Below are 19,838 nucleotides of genomic sequence, written 5' to 3' on the forward strand. Positions count from 1 at the left end.
GTTGGATGGAGAGGACTAGGCCTTGTAGTGGTCCAGCCTCGGAGCTTAAAATAACAAACTTGTCGCTGCGCTGCTAATCAGATAGGGAAGCTAGCAATGGAGTTAAGGAAAGACATCATGCAAGATACCCTGTCTAACAAGTTCAAAAAAAAAAAAAACAGAACCAAAACAAACAATAAAAAGAAAAAAAACCCAAACACCTTCCGTGTCTGAGCGGGTATGCTAAACAGCTCAAAGCTTAAACATGACCCTAACAACCATCTGAATAAGCTACAAATTATTAAAATTTGCCCAAGTGCCTACTTAATGCGATGGAAGTTCGTTCTCCGATGTCCGCGCTGAGGGTCGCGGTCCGAGGAGAGGAGGTTAGCGGCGAGTTGCGTCCAACCACGGCTAGACGAAGCAGGGAGATGGAGGCCTAGCTGGCCCACGGTGCTTCGGGAGAAACCTCCGGTGATGCGTCGACGAGAAAAAGGCTAAGAGGAGCGAAGCTGTCCGCAAATGCCTCTTAGCGTGGAAAACTACTTAACTGTAGTTAAACTTTGCAAAGGTTTAGAATCAAAACCACTATATCACTGAAACTTAGCGGGTCGTTCAAAAGTTCGGCCGAAACTAATTTGAACAGGCTGTTCTCAGACAACAGCGGTTAGTCTCAACACTGCAGGGAGAGTGCCTACAGTCCGTCCGACCACCCTAGTAGTCAGAACATGAGAGAACGAATCGAGGTGCTCTCGATACAGTTAAAGCAGTTCCACTTTACGTCACATCCGGGTGGAGCGCGCAAGGAATTGTGGGATCGTTATGGGGGCGCTGGCAAGTTACCAACACTCTCCTAAAGCCCAGGCACAAAAAAGCCCGCCTAGAGTTTGCCAGGGCCCATGCTGACAAAGATGAAGACTACTGGGCCTCTATATTCTGGAGTGATGAGACCAAGATAAATGTTTTTGGAACTGATGGCTTCAAAACTGCATGGTGTCGCAAAGGTGAGGAATACAAAGAAAAATGCATGGTGCCTACAGTGAAACATGGTGGTGGCAGTGTCCTTATGTGGGGCTGCATGAGTGCTGCTGGTGTCGGGGAGCTGCATTTCACTGATGGCATCATGAACTCACAGATGTATTGTTCTATACTGAAAGAGAAGATGCTATCATCACTCCATGCCCTTGGTCGTCATGCACTTTTCCAACATGACTAAACACAGATCTAAGGGCACTGTTGGATTTCTGAAGAAGAACAGGGTGAAAGTGATTCAGTGGCCAAGTATGTCTCCTGATCTGAACCCAATCGAACACCTATGGGGAATTCTGAAGAGACAAGTTGAGCATCACTCTCCATCCAGCATCCAGTCACTAAAAGAGGTCATTGTTGAAGAATGGAAAAAGATTGATGTTGCAAAATGTCGCCAACTTGTTCATTCCATGCCTAGAAGACTTGGTGCTGTCATTAAAAATCATGGAGGCCATACAAAGTACTAGATGTAGTAGTTTTTGTTGTGGGGTGTACTCATTTTTGCACCACCCTAATTTGAGTAAAACTGAAAAAATGTGTAATCCAAGTTATATTATTAACCTGACTTTCACGTTATAAGTTAAACAGATGTTATATTAAACTTTGGCTTGTCAACATTTTGGAAATTGTTTGTGTTCATTGAGATATTGTTTAAAATGTTACTTTTCAAAGGGGGTGCACTCATTTACGCTGAGCACTGTATATTATGTGTTTAAAGATACAGTGGTGCATTTTAAGTGCATTTGTGCTCGTTTGCCACAGAATATTAACATAATGCTATGGACAAATGCTTAGTGCTTGATCTGTAAAACTTACTGGAAATACAAGGTGAGATCTGTAGACAGGATGGCCTGCTTTAAGAGCTGCATCATGTTGCTGTACTCTATAGAGCTGAGATTTGCAAAAATGTTGTGCCCCTGTTGGAAATAACATGATTGATTTTGCTATTAGTGTTTTGGCTAATATTATGATCCATGTTAGTTAGTTAGTTAGTTAGTTAGTTAGTTAGTTAGTTAGTTAGTTAGTTAGTTATGATCATACATTAATGAGTGTGTGGCTAAAAAGAACTTCTGGGGAAAAGAATAACACTTTTGGATTTTGCTCTTCTTATTTCACAAATGAGCTGAACAGTAGTAACACAGACAACATGCAAGATTACACACTGAAAATAAATTAAAATTTTAAGCCCACCTTCATGGCTTGGGATTACAGCACTAAAGCAAGGGATTAGATTAGTTTGATTATGTCTAAGTTCTAAGCTAAGCTCAAAGAATAATGAATCTCAGATAGTTTGTCATGGACAAACAGATTTGTGATCATGTGCATGTGACAGCTGTGTGCTTATACAGCACCATGACTGAACTGTTATGAGGAAATGCCATACAAGTAGAAGATGGTATGTTTTTGCAAACTGTTAGATTAGGAAACATTTAGAGATGGAAGCTTTAGATTCATACAGTCTAAGCAATATAGTAACTAAGCTGCTGAGACTGTCCTTGTTTTAGCATCCAGATGATATTGTCTATGCTTGCAAATCGCCAGACTAAATTCAGAAATTTAAATCTAAGCAATCATCACTACTACTACTACAAGATGCAAGTGTTGCTGTAAGGCAGTAATGCTAAAAGACGACTTCATTCCTAATCAAAGACTGAGAGAAAGCAGCATATGCACAAAGCAGCATATGTAGACCTTGAACATTCCTTCCCTCTGAACTTCAAAAGAGGCAATCACGTCTCTAAGGATGACCAAATCCTGATGCAATGTGTGCATATACTGTAAGTCCTAGCTGGTTCTTGTTCTACAAACAGGCAAAAGACTTTGTGATTCAAATAGACACAGTCTTCCATGCTTTTTAAACAAGTCCTGCCTTCATGAAACATTCTTCCTCTTTCTATTTCAATGGCACAGAGCCAGACAATCTCTTCTTACCTGAGTTAATTAGCTAAAGGAGCTTATTATACAGCAACAGGAAATCAATATTGAGGTTGGTAATGATTAAACAGCTGGGAACTAAGGCACCCAATTAATCAACACTGGCAGGTCTTTAAATTTCCCTGTATTGCTAAAACATACCAAAAGCAAAAGCTTATGAGCTTATGAAAGAGACAGTGAATTGTTTATCATGTGGTATATGATGTACAGGACAGTATTGAGCTTTCAAAAGCACTGGAAACCAAATGGTCACCTCACTCTGTAGGATCATAACAGCATGGTTGAAGTGATGATGTTCAAGAGTAGCTGATGTTCCATACAACAATGCCAGTGCTGATCCTGACCTGCAGAGGGCGATACAAATCACTGATAAGCAACTACAGGTAGCTAAAAAAATAATGAAACTATGCTGCCTTTTTAAAGATGCTGGCTGGTTATATACGCTGTTATGTGCAAAAGATCACTGGAGTTTTTGGCTCACTTGGCTTGAAATGCATTGTTGGTACCACGATGATCCAGGTCATGGCATAGACATCCAACCATCAGTGCCAGAGTCTCTGTGTCTGTTAGAACATCCTGGAACCCTGCAGTCTGCCACAGGACAGAAATAAGTTTAGGGAAAAACATGCACGTTTATTACCTTTATTCAAGTTTTTTAAATCACGGCTCAATTTATTAGTTTATTATCATTGGCTTTAAAAAAAAAACTCTTCTAATCAGCTAGACTCACAGTTATCATGACGAACATACACTGGGAGACATTGAAAGCGTGTCTCCAGTTGTGGTAGGCCACAGTGCGGTAGTTCTTCCTTACAGTGAGCAGCCAGCGGCACAATACCTGAGCAGCAGGAGGAGGAAAGTGTGACTAAGTCTTGCTAATATTCCCTACTACTGAGCATTCAATCAAGTGGAATAAAGCTTGAGCAGCTCAGCCTCTACTTGTCTGGAGATGCATTAGTAATGTAATATGACTATTACAATTGGGAATATGACTTCCATGCCTCCTCTCCTCACCTCATAATCAATCTTAAATTTTTGTACAACACTAAGCTCCAGAAACATGCGCAGGGAGGCAGTGATCATGGCATCATTGTCCAGAGAAAAGTCATTGAAGTAAAACTCATCGATTCCCAGCTCACTGCTCAGGGGGATCTTAGCAGCCTAGGAGAGTGGACAGAAAGGGCTTTGGGCAAATTGACCAATAATAATAGATATCAAATAATTAAACACAACAGCAGTGCTGGACCTGTCAGGACCAGATAGACAGTATATTTTAAATGATCTACACGTTTATATAATTTTTAAATCACCAAGGCTGATGGACAATATCACAGTAATACATCTGAATTAACATCACACAAATAGAACAATGATTTAGTAACCACCCTCAGCCAGTCTTGTAGCTTTGCATATTAAGTTAATGATTGAGGACAGATTTTATGTTTAAAGAACCAACCAGAATAAGTTTCTCCTATCAGTCATGGACACTTTAATTATTTTTTCCTTGACAGAACCATTTTAAATACTTGCAGTTTACACATTTCTATAATGGAACTACTGGTTAAGTGCGGTGCTGAAGCTGGTAGGTTACCAGAGCCAAAATATATCTAAATCATCATTCTATACATCACCATCAAACATGGCAGTGTAATTTATACACGAAATAGCAGCATGACCAATTCATCAGTCAGAAAACTACAGCATTAGGGTTTTGTTTGTTTGTTTTTGACAAATTGATAGTAGCTTCAGCAAGATATATCGAGCTTCATTACAAAAAGTCACATCACTCTCTCTCAAATAAAAGAGAAACAGCAACAGCCTAAATGCCACCTACTGGATGGCTACAGAAAATGGGATAAAAACAACGATAACAGAAATGAATAAGAACTGTCTTCATATGTTTTGAAATGTGTACACACACAGGCCCATATATTCATTTAGGCCTTGTAAGTTGTAAATTAGAGAAAGATCAAAGTCCTCTCAATGTCAAATGAGTTAAATGTGCAGTAATAACATTCCAATATCCCCAAGAATTTCTATAATCAGTTTGGACTCTGTATTTAAATCACTATCTGGCCGACTTTATAAACTCCTGCACTCACTTTTTAAGCATGGTGTAGTCCTAAAGCTTGGGTGACCAGATGTCCCTGTTTTCTAGGGGCAGTCCCTGTTTTTGGTGCCCTGTCCCCAGCTGGAGCTGTCCCCGGAAACGTCCCTGTTTTTAACCATGACCCCCCCCCAAAAAAAAAAAACAGGTCGAAAAAAACAGACCGAAAAAAACCCCCAGACTGAAACATCTACCAGATTTCAGCAGACGCCTCACGTATTGTTTTGTGGATCATTTTAAGATGGGCTCAGGCTGATAGCAAAGATGTTCTCTAGAACACCTCTGGCAATAGCCTTTCCAGTATTGTGATTGGTGGACCTGAGGAAGAACTTTTTTAGCAGAGCCAGAAGTTCATGGTGAAGCTGACCGAAAGCAAAGAAATCCTGAAGAAAATACACTCTTCTGAGAAATATACAGACTAGGTTGGTATATCATGTAGTTAGCAGTTTTAGCCCGTCGACCAGAGGGCATTGTTTTCCCTTAATAGTAGGGCTGAAAAAGGTAGTGCATCCTAAAATTTTCAGTGTTAACATTCAAATTTGTATTCAGCATAGCCAGACCTTTCAAAAAAAGTTTGTTTCGTTGGGAGCTGGGGGGTGCATTGTGAGGCCCTCTGGCCCGTGCCCTATTTTACATGCACTATTGTCTATTTTGCTCATGATCTCTTCTGCTTTTACTGTAGATTATCAAGACTACTGAATGGCAGTTCTGATACCAGGACCACTGAATGGCTGTTCTCCCTTATAATAATAATAATAATAATAATAATAATAATCACATCACATCACATCACATTATCTCTAGCCGCTTTATCCTTCTACAGGGTCGCAGGCAAGCTGGAGCCTATCCCAGCTGACTATGGGCGAAAGGCGGGGTACACCCTGGACAAGTCGCCAGGTCATCACAGGGCTGACACATAGACACAGACAACCATTCACACTCACATTCACACCTACGGTCAATTTAGAGTCACCAGTTAACCTAACCTGCATGTCTTTGGACTGTGGGGGAAACCGGAGCACCCGGAGGAAACCCACACGGACACGGGGAGAACATGCAAACTCCACACAGAAAGGCCCTCGCCGGCCCCGGGGCTCGAACCCAGGACCTTCTTGCTGTGAGGCGACAGCGCTAACCACTACACCACCGTGCCGCCCCATAATAATAATAATAATAATAATAATAATAATAATGTTACCATACCTTGAAATCGCTTGGATTGAAGTAAACTGTTTTATTTACATTCTTTTGTGTGTTTTGTATATTTTTAAATACACTGTCCATTACTAGTGGCATATATGGTAATTAATTTAATATATTTACTTTCATGGGTCTAAAACATCTATTTGAGCTCGCCTACAATTTAAGAGTCTATAAACCTAAACTATGTACCCATACCAGAGATTTTCACGTTGGCTTTAATTAATGTTAACCTAAAGCAGTTGCAGAATTGGTCTACAGGGCACTCAGTGAGGAAAATCCCACTTTTTATGCAATGCATGATCAAAATACATGAAAACCAGAAATGACATGACATGAGCTGTTTTAATATTTTCACCGCCAAACTGAAAATGTTTTCTTCTCAGAAATCTGGTCATCTTACCTAAAGCTCATGTATTAGAATGTTTTACTGATGGTATTAACAGCGTTTCCACTATCCAGACAGATTTGTACAACAGAAATCTGTGGCCTAGGGTTCAGATATTTTCTTATGTTCAAAAAAATTTTTTCACAATATGCTATATCAGCTATAATTGTCTATTTCATTTAACTCATTCTATACAAAAACAGTCAAAAGATGATATTTGTTTGATGTTACCTTGAGTCGATCCACTTCAGCTTTTGAGCATGTAGCATGATAAGACAGCATCTGAGGGCATAGATGATCACTCCATGAACTAGATATCCAACACATCACTGATCTAACATGTACAAAGTATAAAAATTCTGCTTACATCCAGAGCCACGGACTGTTTGGCCCAAGCTTTCTTCACTTGGTTGTACATCATTGTATTGTTGATGCCAAGGCCACAGAAAATAACAAAGGCCTGTGACAAACACAATGAGTGATTATTATAATTATATAATTATCCATTATCTTCAGAAATAAACAATTAATAGTACAGCAAAACTCACACCTCAAATAATCTTTGATCTGCATCATTAAACGTCTTCCTGTCTAAGCGATTAAGAATCTGGGCAACACCTTGAAAAATTGAGAGAGTTTTTAGATGTAAAGCATTTCATAGACTTGGCTCATAGCTCACTCGCTCACTAACTCATGTTTGACAGGCAAAAGGTTGTCCACAAGGTGGCGCTCTTATTCAAATAGCTTTTGTCTGTGTGATTGTTGGAAGTGAGCAACTGACATGAATCTACGCATATTTAATGCTGGTGTACGTACCCCATACAATTTTACTGTTGCTGCATGTGTACTATAGGAAATTAACTATCATTACAGCCATGAAGGCAGCATGTGGTGCAGGTACAAATGGATCACATACAGCAATGTTGCTGGGTTTTATAAACACCTTAATGTCACTACAGTGTTGAGAAACAGCACACTAATCAAACATATCCAGCTAACTGCAGTGCTGTGATCAGACACTGATAGTGATTGACACTGGATGATGATTAACACAAACTGCTAATGGAAAAAGATGAGCGTAGCTCTAACTGTAATCTGTAAGATGGACCCAGCAATAAATAGTTGATGTATCTTATAAAGTATAAAGTAAGGATACAGAGTACTTAAAAACCAAAGTACTGCTGCAGTACCTGATACACTCATATGCAGTAAAAAGTTAAACTTTGAATTAAAGTATTTTAAAAATGTCATAGTAGCAATAACACATAGGGTGACACGGTGGCACAGTGGTTAGCACTATAACCTCACAGCAAGAAGGTTCTGGGATTGAACCTTGTAGTCAGCTGGGTCTTTTCTCTGTGGAGTTTCTTCCCAAAGAAAGCAGATTCGGTCAACTGGCTACTCTAAATTGCCCATCGGTGTGAATGTGAATGGTTGTTCGTCTCTGTATTAGCCCTATGGTAGATTGGCAACCTTTCGGGGGATCTACCCCACCTCTTACCCAAAGTCAACTAGGACTGGCCCCCTGTGGCCCTGATGGATAAGTGGTATAGATAATGAATGGATGTAACAATATTGTTTTCCACTGATGGATACAGTATAGTAACGTGTCTTTGCGATGGTTGCTAGGACACTACAAATTTTATTATCAAGTGTAAAAAAAACTTTAACGTTAGCAACTGTAGCTACCCTTGCTCTGGGGACAAGCGAACTTTGTTTACATACTGAAGACAAGTGATATTGAAGATGCCAGACGTCTGTAGTTTGAAGAAAACTACAGCTAAAAATCTTTACTACCGGATTACTTGAATAATCTAAGTCAGAAAGAAGCAAAGGATAGATATACACAGAAATTAGAGTTTATTAGTGGTTATGATCTGTACAAAATTCCTCGAAGCGATTGTAGTGACAATGTAGATTTGTGGCCTAGCGTTACCTACGTAGATGTTGGAATGTGCCTTCTCACTGCATTTTCTCTGTTTTAATTAAAAAAACCTTGTCATTTGCTGGAAGAGAAGAGCAGGGAGGATTGAGAATCAAATGGCTGTATTTTTTTTTTTACACTTGATAATAAAACTTGTAGTGTCCTAGCAACCATCGCAAAGACACGTACAAAAAGCCCAAAAATGCTACTTACCTGGGCAAAAACGATACAGGATTTATCTTGTAGTGTCCTGATCCCCAGATCTTTAACTCAGCCACATATAAAAAGTTGTACACCTCCATGCTCTGCCAGGTTTTCATCTGTTTGTCCGTGTAGAACGATGTCTGCAGCACCAGGTAGTTTGAGATGTCGGGGAACTCAACGGATGGATAATTTTTCAAATAAATGGAAAAATCCTTCTTTGTTAACATGTAAGGATCTATCCCATCGCAAAGAGCAACTTTCTGAAGGTTTCTTGACTGTGCATTGACCTCTAAACTGTGAAAACAGTCAGAGACAGTTTCACTAGCTCTTTACATAACGGCAGCCAGATCGGTTTGTCTGACTATCACTTCATTCACCGGAAGTAAACTCGCCAGCAAAAGTCACATGACTGAATACAACCTATATTCTATTCCAGGTTAACCACTTGCAAAGAGTGACTGAAAAACCTTTAGCTCAGTGGATTGTCAGTGAAAAAATGCCAAGACATGGCCACACACTGTGACTATATGGTTGTCCCCCCCAAGAGAAATTATCATGTGATGCATGATGTCACATGCAAGAAGTCTATTGTATATCTACAAAGCTGACTAATATGACGGGTTTACCTGATAGCCAGTGAGGGCAAGCAGATGGTATGTCCATCCATCCATCCATCCATCCATCCATCCATCCATCCATTATCTGTAGCCGCTTATCCTGTAGAGGGTCGCAGGCAAGCTGGAGTCTATCCCAGCTGACTATGGGCGAGAGATGGGGTACACCCTGGACAAGTCACCAGATCATCACAGAGCTGACACATAGAGACAAACAACCATTCACACTCACATTCACACCTACGGTCAATTTAGAGCCACCAGTTAACCTAACCTGCATGTCTTTGGACTGTGGGGGAAACTGAAGCACCCGGAGGAAACCCACGCGGACAAGGGGAGAGCATGCAAACTCCACACAGAAAGGCCCTTGTTGGCTGCTGGGCTCAAACCCAGGACTTTTTGCTGTGAGGCGACAGTGCTAACCACTACACCACCGTGCTGCCTCAGACGGTATGTCGACATAATAAACAACCATATGTGCATGCATGGATTAATCATAATGCAGGAAACTCACCAATTATTTGATGGGTTCTGTTCCAAATGGGGACACACAGCACTGACCTGATGTGAAATCCTGAGGCCTGGTCAGCCTGTGAAGAAATACACACAAACACACACACACGTGTGTGTGTGTGTGTGTGTGTGTGTGTGTGTGTGTGTGCTTATGGATTGAAATTAAAATGAATAATTATTGCTTTTTCTCCTCTGGTGTGAGGCAAAAAAGTGTGGGTTATTAATGGATACACTGTAAAACATTTCAGCCTTGTTTAGTTATGTCCACTTACTTTTTCTCTTTAATTCAATGAGCTCTGAAAAGTCTTTTAATTTGAACTAATCTGTGCAAGTTTTCAAAGGTTAGAATTGAATTACTTAGTTGTCTTGACTAACTGAGACTTTTTCTGAGTTGAAACAAAGATAATCGTCAAATTGAGTTAACTTGCATTTTCAAGGCAGCAGGTGAACTTGCATTTCCAAGTTAAACCAATTTGAAATGTTTTACAGTGTATTAGTTGAAATGATTTACCTACAGAATGCCATTCATTTCGATTTCTGATTGTTATTTGGGTTAGTCTTTAGTACAACTTCACTTTGAGGTTGTAGTAAACAGAATGGACTTTCTGGTAAATTTAAGTACAGCTGGAAGGATTTGGTATTAAATACAGACCACTGTAGAAAAAAAAAACTATTCAGAGTATGAGAGTGTGAAAGGCCCCTGAAATAGTAAATTAAAGGCAATATATGTGGAGGCATATCAGTGTTGCAGTGTTATACATGAGTGACAATTTGGACACAGAATAGCTTGGCTAATAGAACTGAGCTATTATACAGTAGCATAATCAACTCCCATATACTTCCCATATACTAGTGCATCACAAAAAATTAGAATATCGTAAAGTTATTCATTTTTTGTAATTTAATTCAAAAAGGTAAACTTTGATATATTCTATATTCATTACACGTAAAGTGAAATATTTCAAGCCTTTTTTTTGTTTGTTTTAATTTTGAAGATTATGACTTATAGCTCATGAAAATCAGATATCCAGTATCTCAAATTATTAGAATATTCCCTAAGATCAATCAAAAAAGGATTTACAATACAGAAATGTCCAACTGCTGTAAAGTATGTTCATTTATACACTAAATACTTGATTGGGGCTCCTTTACAATAAACTACTGCATCAATGCGGCATGGCATGGAGGCGATCAGCCTGTGGCACTGCTGAGGTGTTACTAAAGCCCAGGTTGCTTTGATGGCAGCCTTCAGCTCGTCTGTATTTTTGGGTCGGGTGTTTCTCATCTTCCTCTTGACAATACTCCATAGATTCTCTACGGAGTTCAGGTCAAGTGAGTTGGCTGGCCAATCAAGCACAGTAATATTATGGTCAGCAAACCATTTGGTAGTAGTTTTGGCACTGTGGGCAGATGCTAAGTCCTGCTGGAAAAGGAAATCAGCATCTCCATAAAACTTGTGAGCAGATGGAACCATGAAGTTCTCTAAAATCTCCTGGTAGACGGCTGTGTTGACTTTGGACTTGATAAAACACAGTGGACCAAAACCAGCAGATGACATGGCACCCCAAATCGTCACAAACTGTGGAAACTTCACACTGGACTTCAAACACCTTGGATTCTGTGCCTCTCCACTCTTCCTCCAGACTCTAGGACCTTGATTTCCAAACGAAATGCAAAATTTACTTTCATCTGAAAAGAGGACTTTGAACCAATGAGCAACAGTCCAGTTCTTTCTCTCCTTAGCCCAGGTAAGACACTTCTGGCACTGTCTCTGATTCAGGGGTGGCTCGATATTAGGAATGCGACAGTCGTAGCCCCTTTCCTGAAGACGTCTGTGCGTGGTGGCTCTTGATGCACTGACATCAGCCTCAGTCCACTCCTTGTGAAGCTCTCCCAAGTTCTTGAATTAACTTTTCTTTACAATCCTCTCAAGGCTGCAGTCATTCCAGCCAACCTTTTCAGCAATGACCTTCTGTGGCTTACCCTCCTTGTGGAGGGTGTTGATGCTTGTCTTCTGGACAACTGTCAAGTCAGCAGTCTTCCCCATGATTGTGGTTGCATGTACTGAACTAGACTGAGAGATACACGGTATTTACAGTGTTTTATTCAAACTTGAAATGAAATATTCTAATTATTTGAGATACTGGATTTCTGATTTTCATGAGCTATAAGCCATAATCATCAAAATTAAAACAAAAAAAATGCTTGAAATATTTCACTTTACATGTAATGAATATAGAATATATAAAAGTTTACAATTTTGAATTAAATTATGAAAAAAATGAACTTCTTCAAGATATTCTAATTTTTTGAGATGTACTAGTACTCACCTCAGAATCAAACCGAGGATCCTGACACACATCACTAATATTAACAGGCAGGCCTGTAGATGCCACCAACTCAGCAATGCTGTTATTGATCATCCAGTCAGAACAGGACACTTTCTCCATGCTGACATCAAATAAAGACACAGATGCACACATGCACATACAGAGAGAGAGAGAGAGAGAGAGAGAGAGAGAGAGTAACAGCAGATTTAGTGCATGCTCAAGTTTATTATTCACTGATTACTCTGCATTCAGTGACTACACTGAAACTAACAGGAAATGTATGTAGCCATCAGAGTGAGGAATGTAAGAAAGGTCCTGGGAGTTAAGAAGTTAATGTTTGTATAGCAGTGATTTATACATAGAATTGCAGGGTTACATAGCACTTTGTCTAGCATAAATTCAATTCAAGTGCAAATACAAAGAAACTGTAAGAGATAAATCTGTGCAATAAGTTGTAAGCATGCACCAGTACAAATCTGTGTAACTGTCTAGATAATTATGATGCAGCTGCACCAGTTTAAAAGAGTGTGTACTGGGCAAAAATTGGTCAGTAAAACCGAATCACTTAAAAATGATACCACATATATGTTATTTTTTCTTACTTCTACAGTGGTGCTTGAAAGTTTGTGAACCCTTTAGAATTTTCTATATTTCTGCATAAATATGACCTAAAACATCATCAGATTTTCACACAAGTCCTAAAAGTAGATAAAGAGAACCCAGTTAAACAAATGAGACAAAAATATTATACTTGGTCATTTATTTATTGAGGAAAATGACCCAATATTACATATCTGTGAGTGGCAAAAGTATGTGAACCTCTAGGATTAGCAGTTAATTTGAAGGTGAAATTAGAGTCAGGTGTTTTCAATCAATGGGATGACAATCAGGTGGGAGTGGGCACCCTGTTTTATTTAAAGAACAGAGATCTATCAAAGTTTGATCTTCACAACACGTGTTTGTGGAAGTGCATCATGGCACGAGCAAAGGAGCTTTCTGAGGACCTCAGAAAAAGCGTTGTTGATGCTCATCAGGCGGGAAAAGGTTACAAAACCATCTCTAAAGAGTTTGGACTCCACCAATCCACAGTCAGACAGATTGTGTACAAATGGAGGAAATTCAAGACCATTGTTACCCTCCACAGGAGTGGTCAACCAACAAAGCTCACTCCAAGAGCAAGGCGTGTAATAGTCGGCGAGGTCACAAAAGACACCAGGGTAACTTCTAAGCAACTGAAGGCCTCTCTCACATTGGCTAATGTTAATATTCATGAGTACACCATCAGGAGAACACTGAACAACAATGGTGGGCATGGCAGGGTTGCAAGGAGAAAGCCACTGCTCTCCAAAAAGAACACTGCTACTTGTCTGCAGTTTGCTAAAGATCACGTGGACAAGCCAGAAGGCTAATGGAAAAACGTTTTGTGGACGGATGAGACCAAAATAGAACTTTTTGGTTTAAATGAGAAGCGTTATGTTTGGAGAAAGGAAAACACTGCATTCCAGCATAAGAACCTTATCCCATCTGTGAAACATGGTGGTGGTAGTATCATCGTTTGGGCCTGTTTTGCTGCATCTGGAAACCCACCAGCATCCCAGAGTTGAAGCTGTTCTGTACGGAGAAATGGGCTAAAATTCCTCCAAGCCGGTGTGCAGGACTGATCAACAGTTACCAGAAATGTTTAGTTGCAGTTATTGCTGCACAAGGGGGTCACACCAGATACTGAAAGCAAAGATTCACATACTTTTGCCACTCACAGATATGTAATATTGGATCATTTTCCTCAATAAATAAATGACCAAGTATAATATTTTTGTCTCATTTGTTTAACTGGTTCTCTTTATCTACTTTTAGGACTTGTGTGAAAATCTGATGTTGTTTTAGGTCATATTTATGCAGAAATGTGGAAAATTTTAAAGGGTTCACAAACTTTCAAGTACCACTGTATACTACACCATATAAATGGCCAAAAGTATTTGGACACCTGAACATCACACCCCTGTGTGGTTCTTCCCCAAACTACTGCCACAAAGGTAGAAGCACACAACTGTATAGGATGTCTCCATGTCCTATAGCATTACAATTTAATTTAATTTAATCTAATTTAATTTAAAATGTAGAAACTCAGAGCTCCTGCATAGTGAAACAGAAAAACAATTGCCCTATTGTTGGGAGATAAGTGTGAGTTTGAATCATGATGATCCCACAGCCATCGTAGCCAAGAGAGCAAAGTTAGCTGTGCCGTCTGAGAGGGAGGGATGGCATTACTCTGTCCCCTGTAAATCAAAATGACAGACTAATCATTGTCATCTTTCAACTCATGTACGAACAGCACCTTCCTGAATGTGCTCAGCCACCCTGTGATGTAGCATTTGCAGCTGTTCAAAACAATGTAGTGACCTCATGTGTCTTGGTGGAAGCATGTGCTAGTCCTCATCCTGATTAGTAACTGTCATGTGATAGGGGAGTGCTGGCTAATGGATGGGAATTTGCAAATGACCACACTGGGGAAAATGGAGGAAAAATCCAAATAAAAGTCAATTTTTTTTCTGCTGTTTATATTGTAAAATTTTTCATATATCAGCTCTATACCACTAATAAATTGGCAACAATTATATAGCATGTGAAGTGGATGGCTCACCTTATATCATGATCCATATTGCAAAATGGGGACATGAGCTCAAATGTCTTCGAGAACTTTACCACCTGCAAGGTACAGAGGGAACAATCTGAGTAGGCAGAAAGCGGTACAAGACACAGAAGACAAAGTGTTTCACAAGAAACCTGATGTACTATCCTGGAACTTCTCTATCTAGATAGAAAGATAGATTTCATGTGAAAAATGTAGATGGTGAGGGAAAATGTGTGAGAAGCCTTTTTTCTAAATATAAATCAGGGGTTCTCAACCTTTTGCAACCTGGGCCCCACCAAAGCTGGTTCATTGCAGTTGGGGGCCCCTCTTCTCGCCCCGCCCCCATCCCCCCCCCAAACACACTCACCCGCAGTGACGCCACCCGACCTACAGCACCTTATATCGACCGATAGATAGATAGATAGATAGATAGATAGATAGATAGATAGATAGATAGATAGATAGATAGATAGATAGATAGATAGATAGCCCTGGGCTAGATTATTATTATTATTATTATTATTATTATTATTATTATCATTATTATTATTATTATTATTATTAGTAGTAGTAGTAGTAGTAGCAGTAGCAGCAGTAGTGGCATTATCCATAGTAGACTAGCAGTAAGAAAACAACAAAAACAACAAATTATTTGGGTAGAGCTGAAATGGGGAAAGCAAAAATACAGTGTGGGGTAGTAGTCTTTAAAAAGACTGTTTGGGTTTTGCGCTGTATCGATGGATTGATGATAGTAGACTAGCGAGAGTCGGCACGAGTTAACTCGGCAAGAAACCAGACTAGTGTGTGTGTGGCAAGCACTCACACGGTGGCCACGGTATGCAGACTCACTCACGTGACGTTGCGTCATGTTCGCGTCACGGGCTTAAAATAACCTACACACAAGATTTTATGATAGATTGATGATAGATTTTATAATAGTATTGATTTGTATGTAATAGTCCAATGTCCTGCATTTTGACATGGGTAAATGTGTTGCATCTGCTTAGCTACTATAGCCTGTTAGCCCCAGATTTTGTTTTTCCTCCATACATGAAGCCTACTCGCGACCCCCCTGGAGTACCTCTGCGCCCCACCAGGGGGGCGCGCCCCCCCGGTTGAGAACCACTGATATAAATGAACATCTTACAGGTGAGTGGATGTCCTCTAGGAGCAGCACGGAGCAGCGTTCACACTGCAGCAAGGTTAGTGCTCGCTGCATGATCTTCCTCACGATCTTCTCCAGGTCAGTCTGCTCCTCAAACAGATCGTTCACCACCTCTAGAAGAGCCTGCAGAAACAGCATGCACTTAATTCATTCCTTGCACCACAGCATATAAACATTCAGCATGAAAGCATGTGGAGTCAAAGTTAACTCAAGCTGAAAAATCTATACCACATATTGCTTGTTAAGTGTTCCCATTCAAAACATTGACAAGGTATTTATTAAAAAATGCAGACTATTTATTTTTTTCCTCACACACTTTTCAGTGAATTACCACTTCACATCATATCATTGAATACATTCTGAAAATCAGTCTGTTCAGTAGAAAGCAGACCGAAGATCAACCTGGAATACTTGTCTGCATTATTTATCAATGTTCTTCAGGCTGGGAGCAAAACCAGTGTGTAGCTCAGACTCACCCGGCTTCTATCATATTCTTTGCGTGATTCAGAGAAGAGCTTGGCATTGGAGATCGATATACCACAGAAGGGTAGGTACATCTGTAGCACCTAAGCAGAGAACAGAGAGAGAGAGAGAGGGAGACCATGGTATCAATAAAAAGCAAATGCAAAAGCAAAACTTCTGAGATTTTTTTTCTTGTTTTCATAAAGAAATACAAATGTAGATTTAGATCCTTAATGAGCAAGCCAGAGGTGAGAGTAGCAAGGAAAAAAATCACATGTAGTGTGATTGTAAATAATTACTTTCCCACAACTGTATATTATATACAATGGGGTCCAAAAGTCTGAGACCACATTGAAAAGCTGATATTATTTTTTAAATTGGAAATAAACAGAAGGTGTTAGAATTTTGAAATATTTTAAACAAAGTAAATAAATGTTCTTCTTCTTTTCCCCATAGCCAGCAAGGGCACCACTGATGACATTTTAGCAGTCCATCACTGATGTGTCTAGGGCATTTAAACTTGGCAGAGCCTATCCCTCTCCAAACTTGATCAATGGACAATTTAGAGTAACCAATTAGCCTAACCTGCATGTCTTTGGACTGTGGGGGAAACTGGAGCACCCAGAGGAAACCCACACACACAGGGAGAACATGCAAACTCCACACAGAAAGGCCCCTCGTCAGCCATGAGGTTCAAACCCAGAACCTGCGTGCTGTGAGGCGACAGCGCTAATCACTACACCACTGTGCTGCCTATAAATGTTCAATATCTTGAATATTTCTAGGTTCCTATTTAAATGTCAGCAAATTTGTGATATTAACCATGTTAGCTACACTGAACAAAAGTTCAGATTTTTCTAAGCTCTTCTATTGAACCATCCATCCATCCATCCATTATCCATAACCACTTATCTTGTGCAGGGTCTCAGGCAAGCTGGAGCCTATCCCAGCTGACTATGGGCGAGAGGCGGGGTACACCCTGGACAAGCTGCCAAATCATCACAGGGCTGACACATAGAGACAAATAACCATTCACACTCACATTCAATTTAGAGCCACCAATTAACCTAACCTGCATGTCTTTGGACTGCGGAGGAAACTGGAGCACCCGGAGGAAACCCACACAGACACGGGGAGAACATGCAAACTCCATACAGAAAGGCCCCCGTCGGCCACTGGGCTCAAACCCAGAACCTTCTTGCTGTGAGGCGACAGTGCTAACCACTACGCCACCGTGCCACCTCTATTGAAGCATGTGTTCAGATAATACACTGATGGATTTGATCTAAAATGAATCACAATGTTTTGCACAAACTTGTGGAGTTCATGCCAGCTTGAGTGCACACTGTCATTAAAGCAAACGAGGACAAACCAAATACTAAGGAACTCTGAAATTCATGTAAATGTTTCAAAGATTCTACGTTCAGTCAAGCTGTTGTGTCAATAATACAATCTGTAATGAAAACTGTTGTATGAAATTAGAAAAGAATGCATAATAGAAACATTTTCACTAGTGCACTCAAGCTTTTGGACCCCACTGTAAGTCAATCAGTATCTTGATTAAATTATCCACTGAATCAAGACTCGGACATAAACTGCTTTTGGGAAGTGCAATTCTTTGTTAAATATTTGTTAGCACAATCTATGTATTTGCTTTGACTTGAACAATCATGTACATTAATGTAGCAAAACATTACAGACAGGTTTTGATGGGTACACACATCACCTGGTAAAAATATCTTGAACTAAACAAACCCCATTAGTTAAAATGTTCTACTCAAATCTCCCAATAAAAGTGTTCCAGAATCATATAATACAGAGAAATATGAGCAACAAAAAAGTAAGTGTAAGAGTCATACTACCTGACACTGGAAATCAACTGCAGAATGAGTATGTGGGATGCGGGACTGAGAATGCAACATAAGCTTCAACCCAGAGGCTCAGAAAACAACCCTGATTTTTTGTTACATGGTAAGTTTCTACTGCACAGATGACAGTAGACAGCAGATCAACATCACCTCTCAAAGTCAAGTCCAAATAATACTCAAGCAATGCATGTACCAATAATAGCTTGTACAACCCCAATCCCAAAAGTTTTCCTTACAAATAATTTCTATATCTGTCTGGAAAGAGTAAAAAATTTTCAATAAAGTTCGGAGTTATGTGTGACAGTAAATGTGAGAGTGTACAACCCCAATTCCAAAAAAGTTGGAACACTGTCTAAACTGTAAATAAAAACAAAATGAGATAATTTGAAAATCTTGGAAACCCTATATTTCATTGAAAATAGTACAAAGACAACATATAAAATGTTGAAACTGAGAAATGTTATTGTTTTCTGAAAAAGTATATGCTCATTTTGAAGTTGATGTCTGGAACACAGTTAAGAAAAGTTGGGACAGGGGCAACAAAAGACTGAAAAAGTTGTGTAATGCTAAAAAAAACTAAACTGTGTAATTGGCAACAGGTCAGTAACATGATTGGGTATAAAAAGAACATCCCAGAGAGGCTGAGTCTCTCAGAAGTAAAGATGGAGAGGGGTTCACCACTCTGTGAAACAATGCGTGGCCAAACAGTGCAACAATTTAAGAATAACGTTCCTCAATGTAAAATTGCAAATAATTTGGGAATCACATAATCTACGGTACATAATATCATTAAAAGATTCAGAAACTCTGGAGAAATCTCTGTATGCAAGAGACAAGACTGAAAACTGACATTGGATGCCTGTGATCTTCAGGCCCTCAGGTGACACTGCATTAAAAGCAGACACGTGTCTGTAGTGGAAATCACTGTATGGGCTCAGGAACACTTCAGAAAACCATCGTCTGTGAAAACAGTTCATTACTGCATCCACAAATGCAAGTTAAAACCATTTATAAACAATATCCAGAAACACTGCCACCTTCTCTAGGCCCAAGCTCTTTTATGATGGACTGAAGTGAAGTGGAAAATTATCTGATGAATCAAAAGTAGAACTTGTTTTTAAAAATCATGGACACCACGTCCTCCAGGCTAAAGAGGAGAGGAACCATCCGGCTTGTTATCAGTGCACAGTTCAAAAGCCAGCATCTGTGATGGTATGAGGGTGCATTAGTGCACATGACATGGGTAGCTTGTACATCTGGGAAGGTATCATTAATGATGAATGACATATACATGTTTCAGAGCAATATGCTGCCATCCAGACAAAATCTTTTTCAGGGAAGGCCTTCCTTCTTTCAGCAAGACAATGCCAAACCACTTATTGCACATATTAAAACTCCATAGTTCTATAGTAAAAGAGTCCAGGTGCTAAACTGGCCTGCCTGCAATCCAGACCTGTCTCCCATTTAAAACATTTGGTGCATTATGAA

At 39.8% G+C, this 19,838-nt stretch overlaps 1 protein-coding gene across 1 annotated transcript in view; it reads right to left on the reverse strand.

Moving 5' to 3' along the window:
- The window catches only part of pde11al (phosphodiesterase 11a, like), a 41,346-nt gene that overhangs the window by 13,879 nt on the left and 7,629 nt on the right, over positions 1 to 19,838 (reverse strand). Inside the window, exons 3-15 of the mRNA XM_060920551.1 lie at positions 16,497 to 16,586; positions 16,003 to 16,143; positions 14,865 to 14,929; positions 12,224 to 12,344; positions 9,895 to 9,970; positions 7,189 to 7,256; positions 7,006 to 7,098; positions 6,870 to 6,920; positions 3,958 to 4,104; positions 3,674 to 3,781; positions 3,425 to 3,534; positions 3,197 to 3,287; positions 1,825 to 1,925 (exon numbers count right to left, since the gene is read on the reverse strand). Of these exons, the coding sequence (XP_060776534.1) occupies positions 1,825 to 1,925; positions 3,197 to 3,287; positions 3,425 to 3,534; positions 3,674 to 3,781; positions 3,958 to 4,104; positions 6,870 to 6,920; positions 7,006 to 7,098; positions 7,189 to 7,256; positions 9,895 to 9,970; positions 12,224 to 12,344; positions 14,865 to 14,929; positions 16,003 to 16,143; positions 16,497 to 16,586 (1,262 nt within the window). The remainder of the gene's footprint in view (positions 1 to 1,824; positions 1,926 to 3,196; positions 3,288 to 3,424; positions 3,535 to 3,673; positions 3,782 to 3,957; positions 4,105 to 6,869; positions 6,921 to 7,005; positions 7,099 to 7,188; positions 7,257 to 9,894; positions 9,971 to 12,223; positions 12,345 to 14,864; positions 14,930 to 16,002; positions 16,144 to 16,496; positions 16,587 to 19,838) is intronic.

The sequence above is a fragment of the Neoarius graeffei genome, chromosome 5, assembly GCF_027579695.1.
Source record: "Neoarius graeffei isolate fNeoGra1 chromosome 5, fNeoGra1.pri, whole genome shotgun sequence".
Classification (NCBI taxonomy): domain Eukaryota; kingdom Metazoa; phylum Chordata; class Actinopteri; order Siluriformes; family Ariidae; genus Neoarius; species Neoarius graeffei.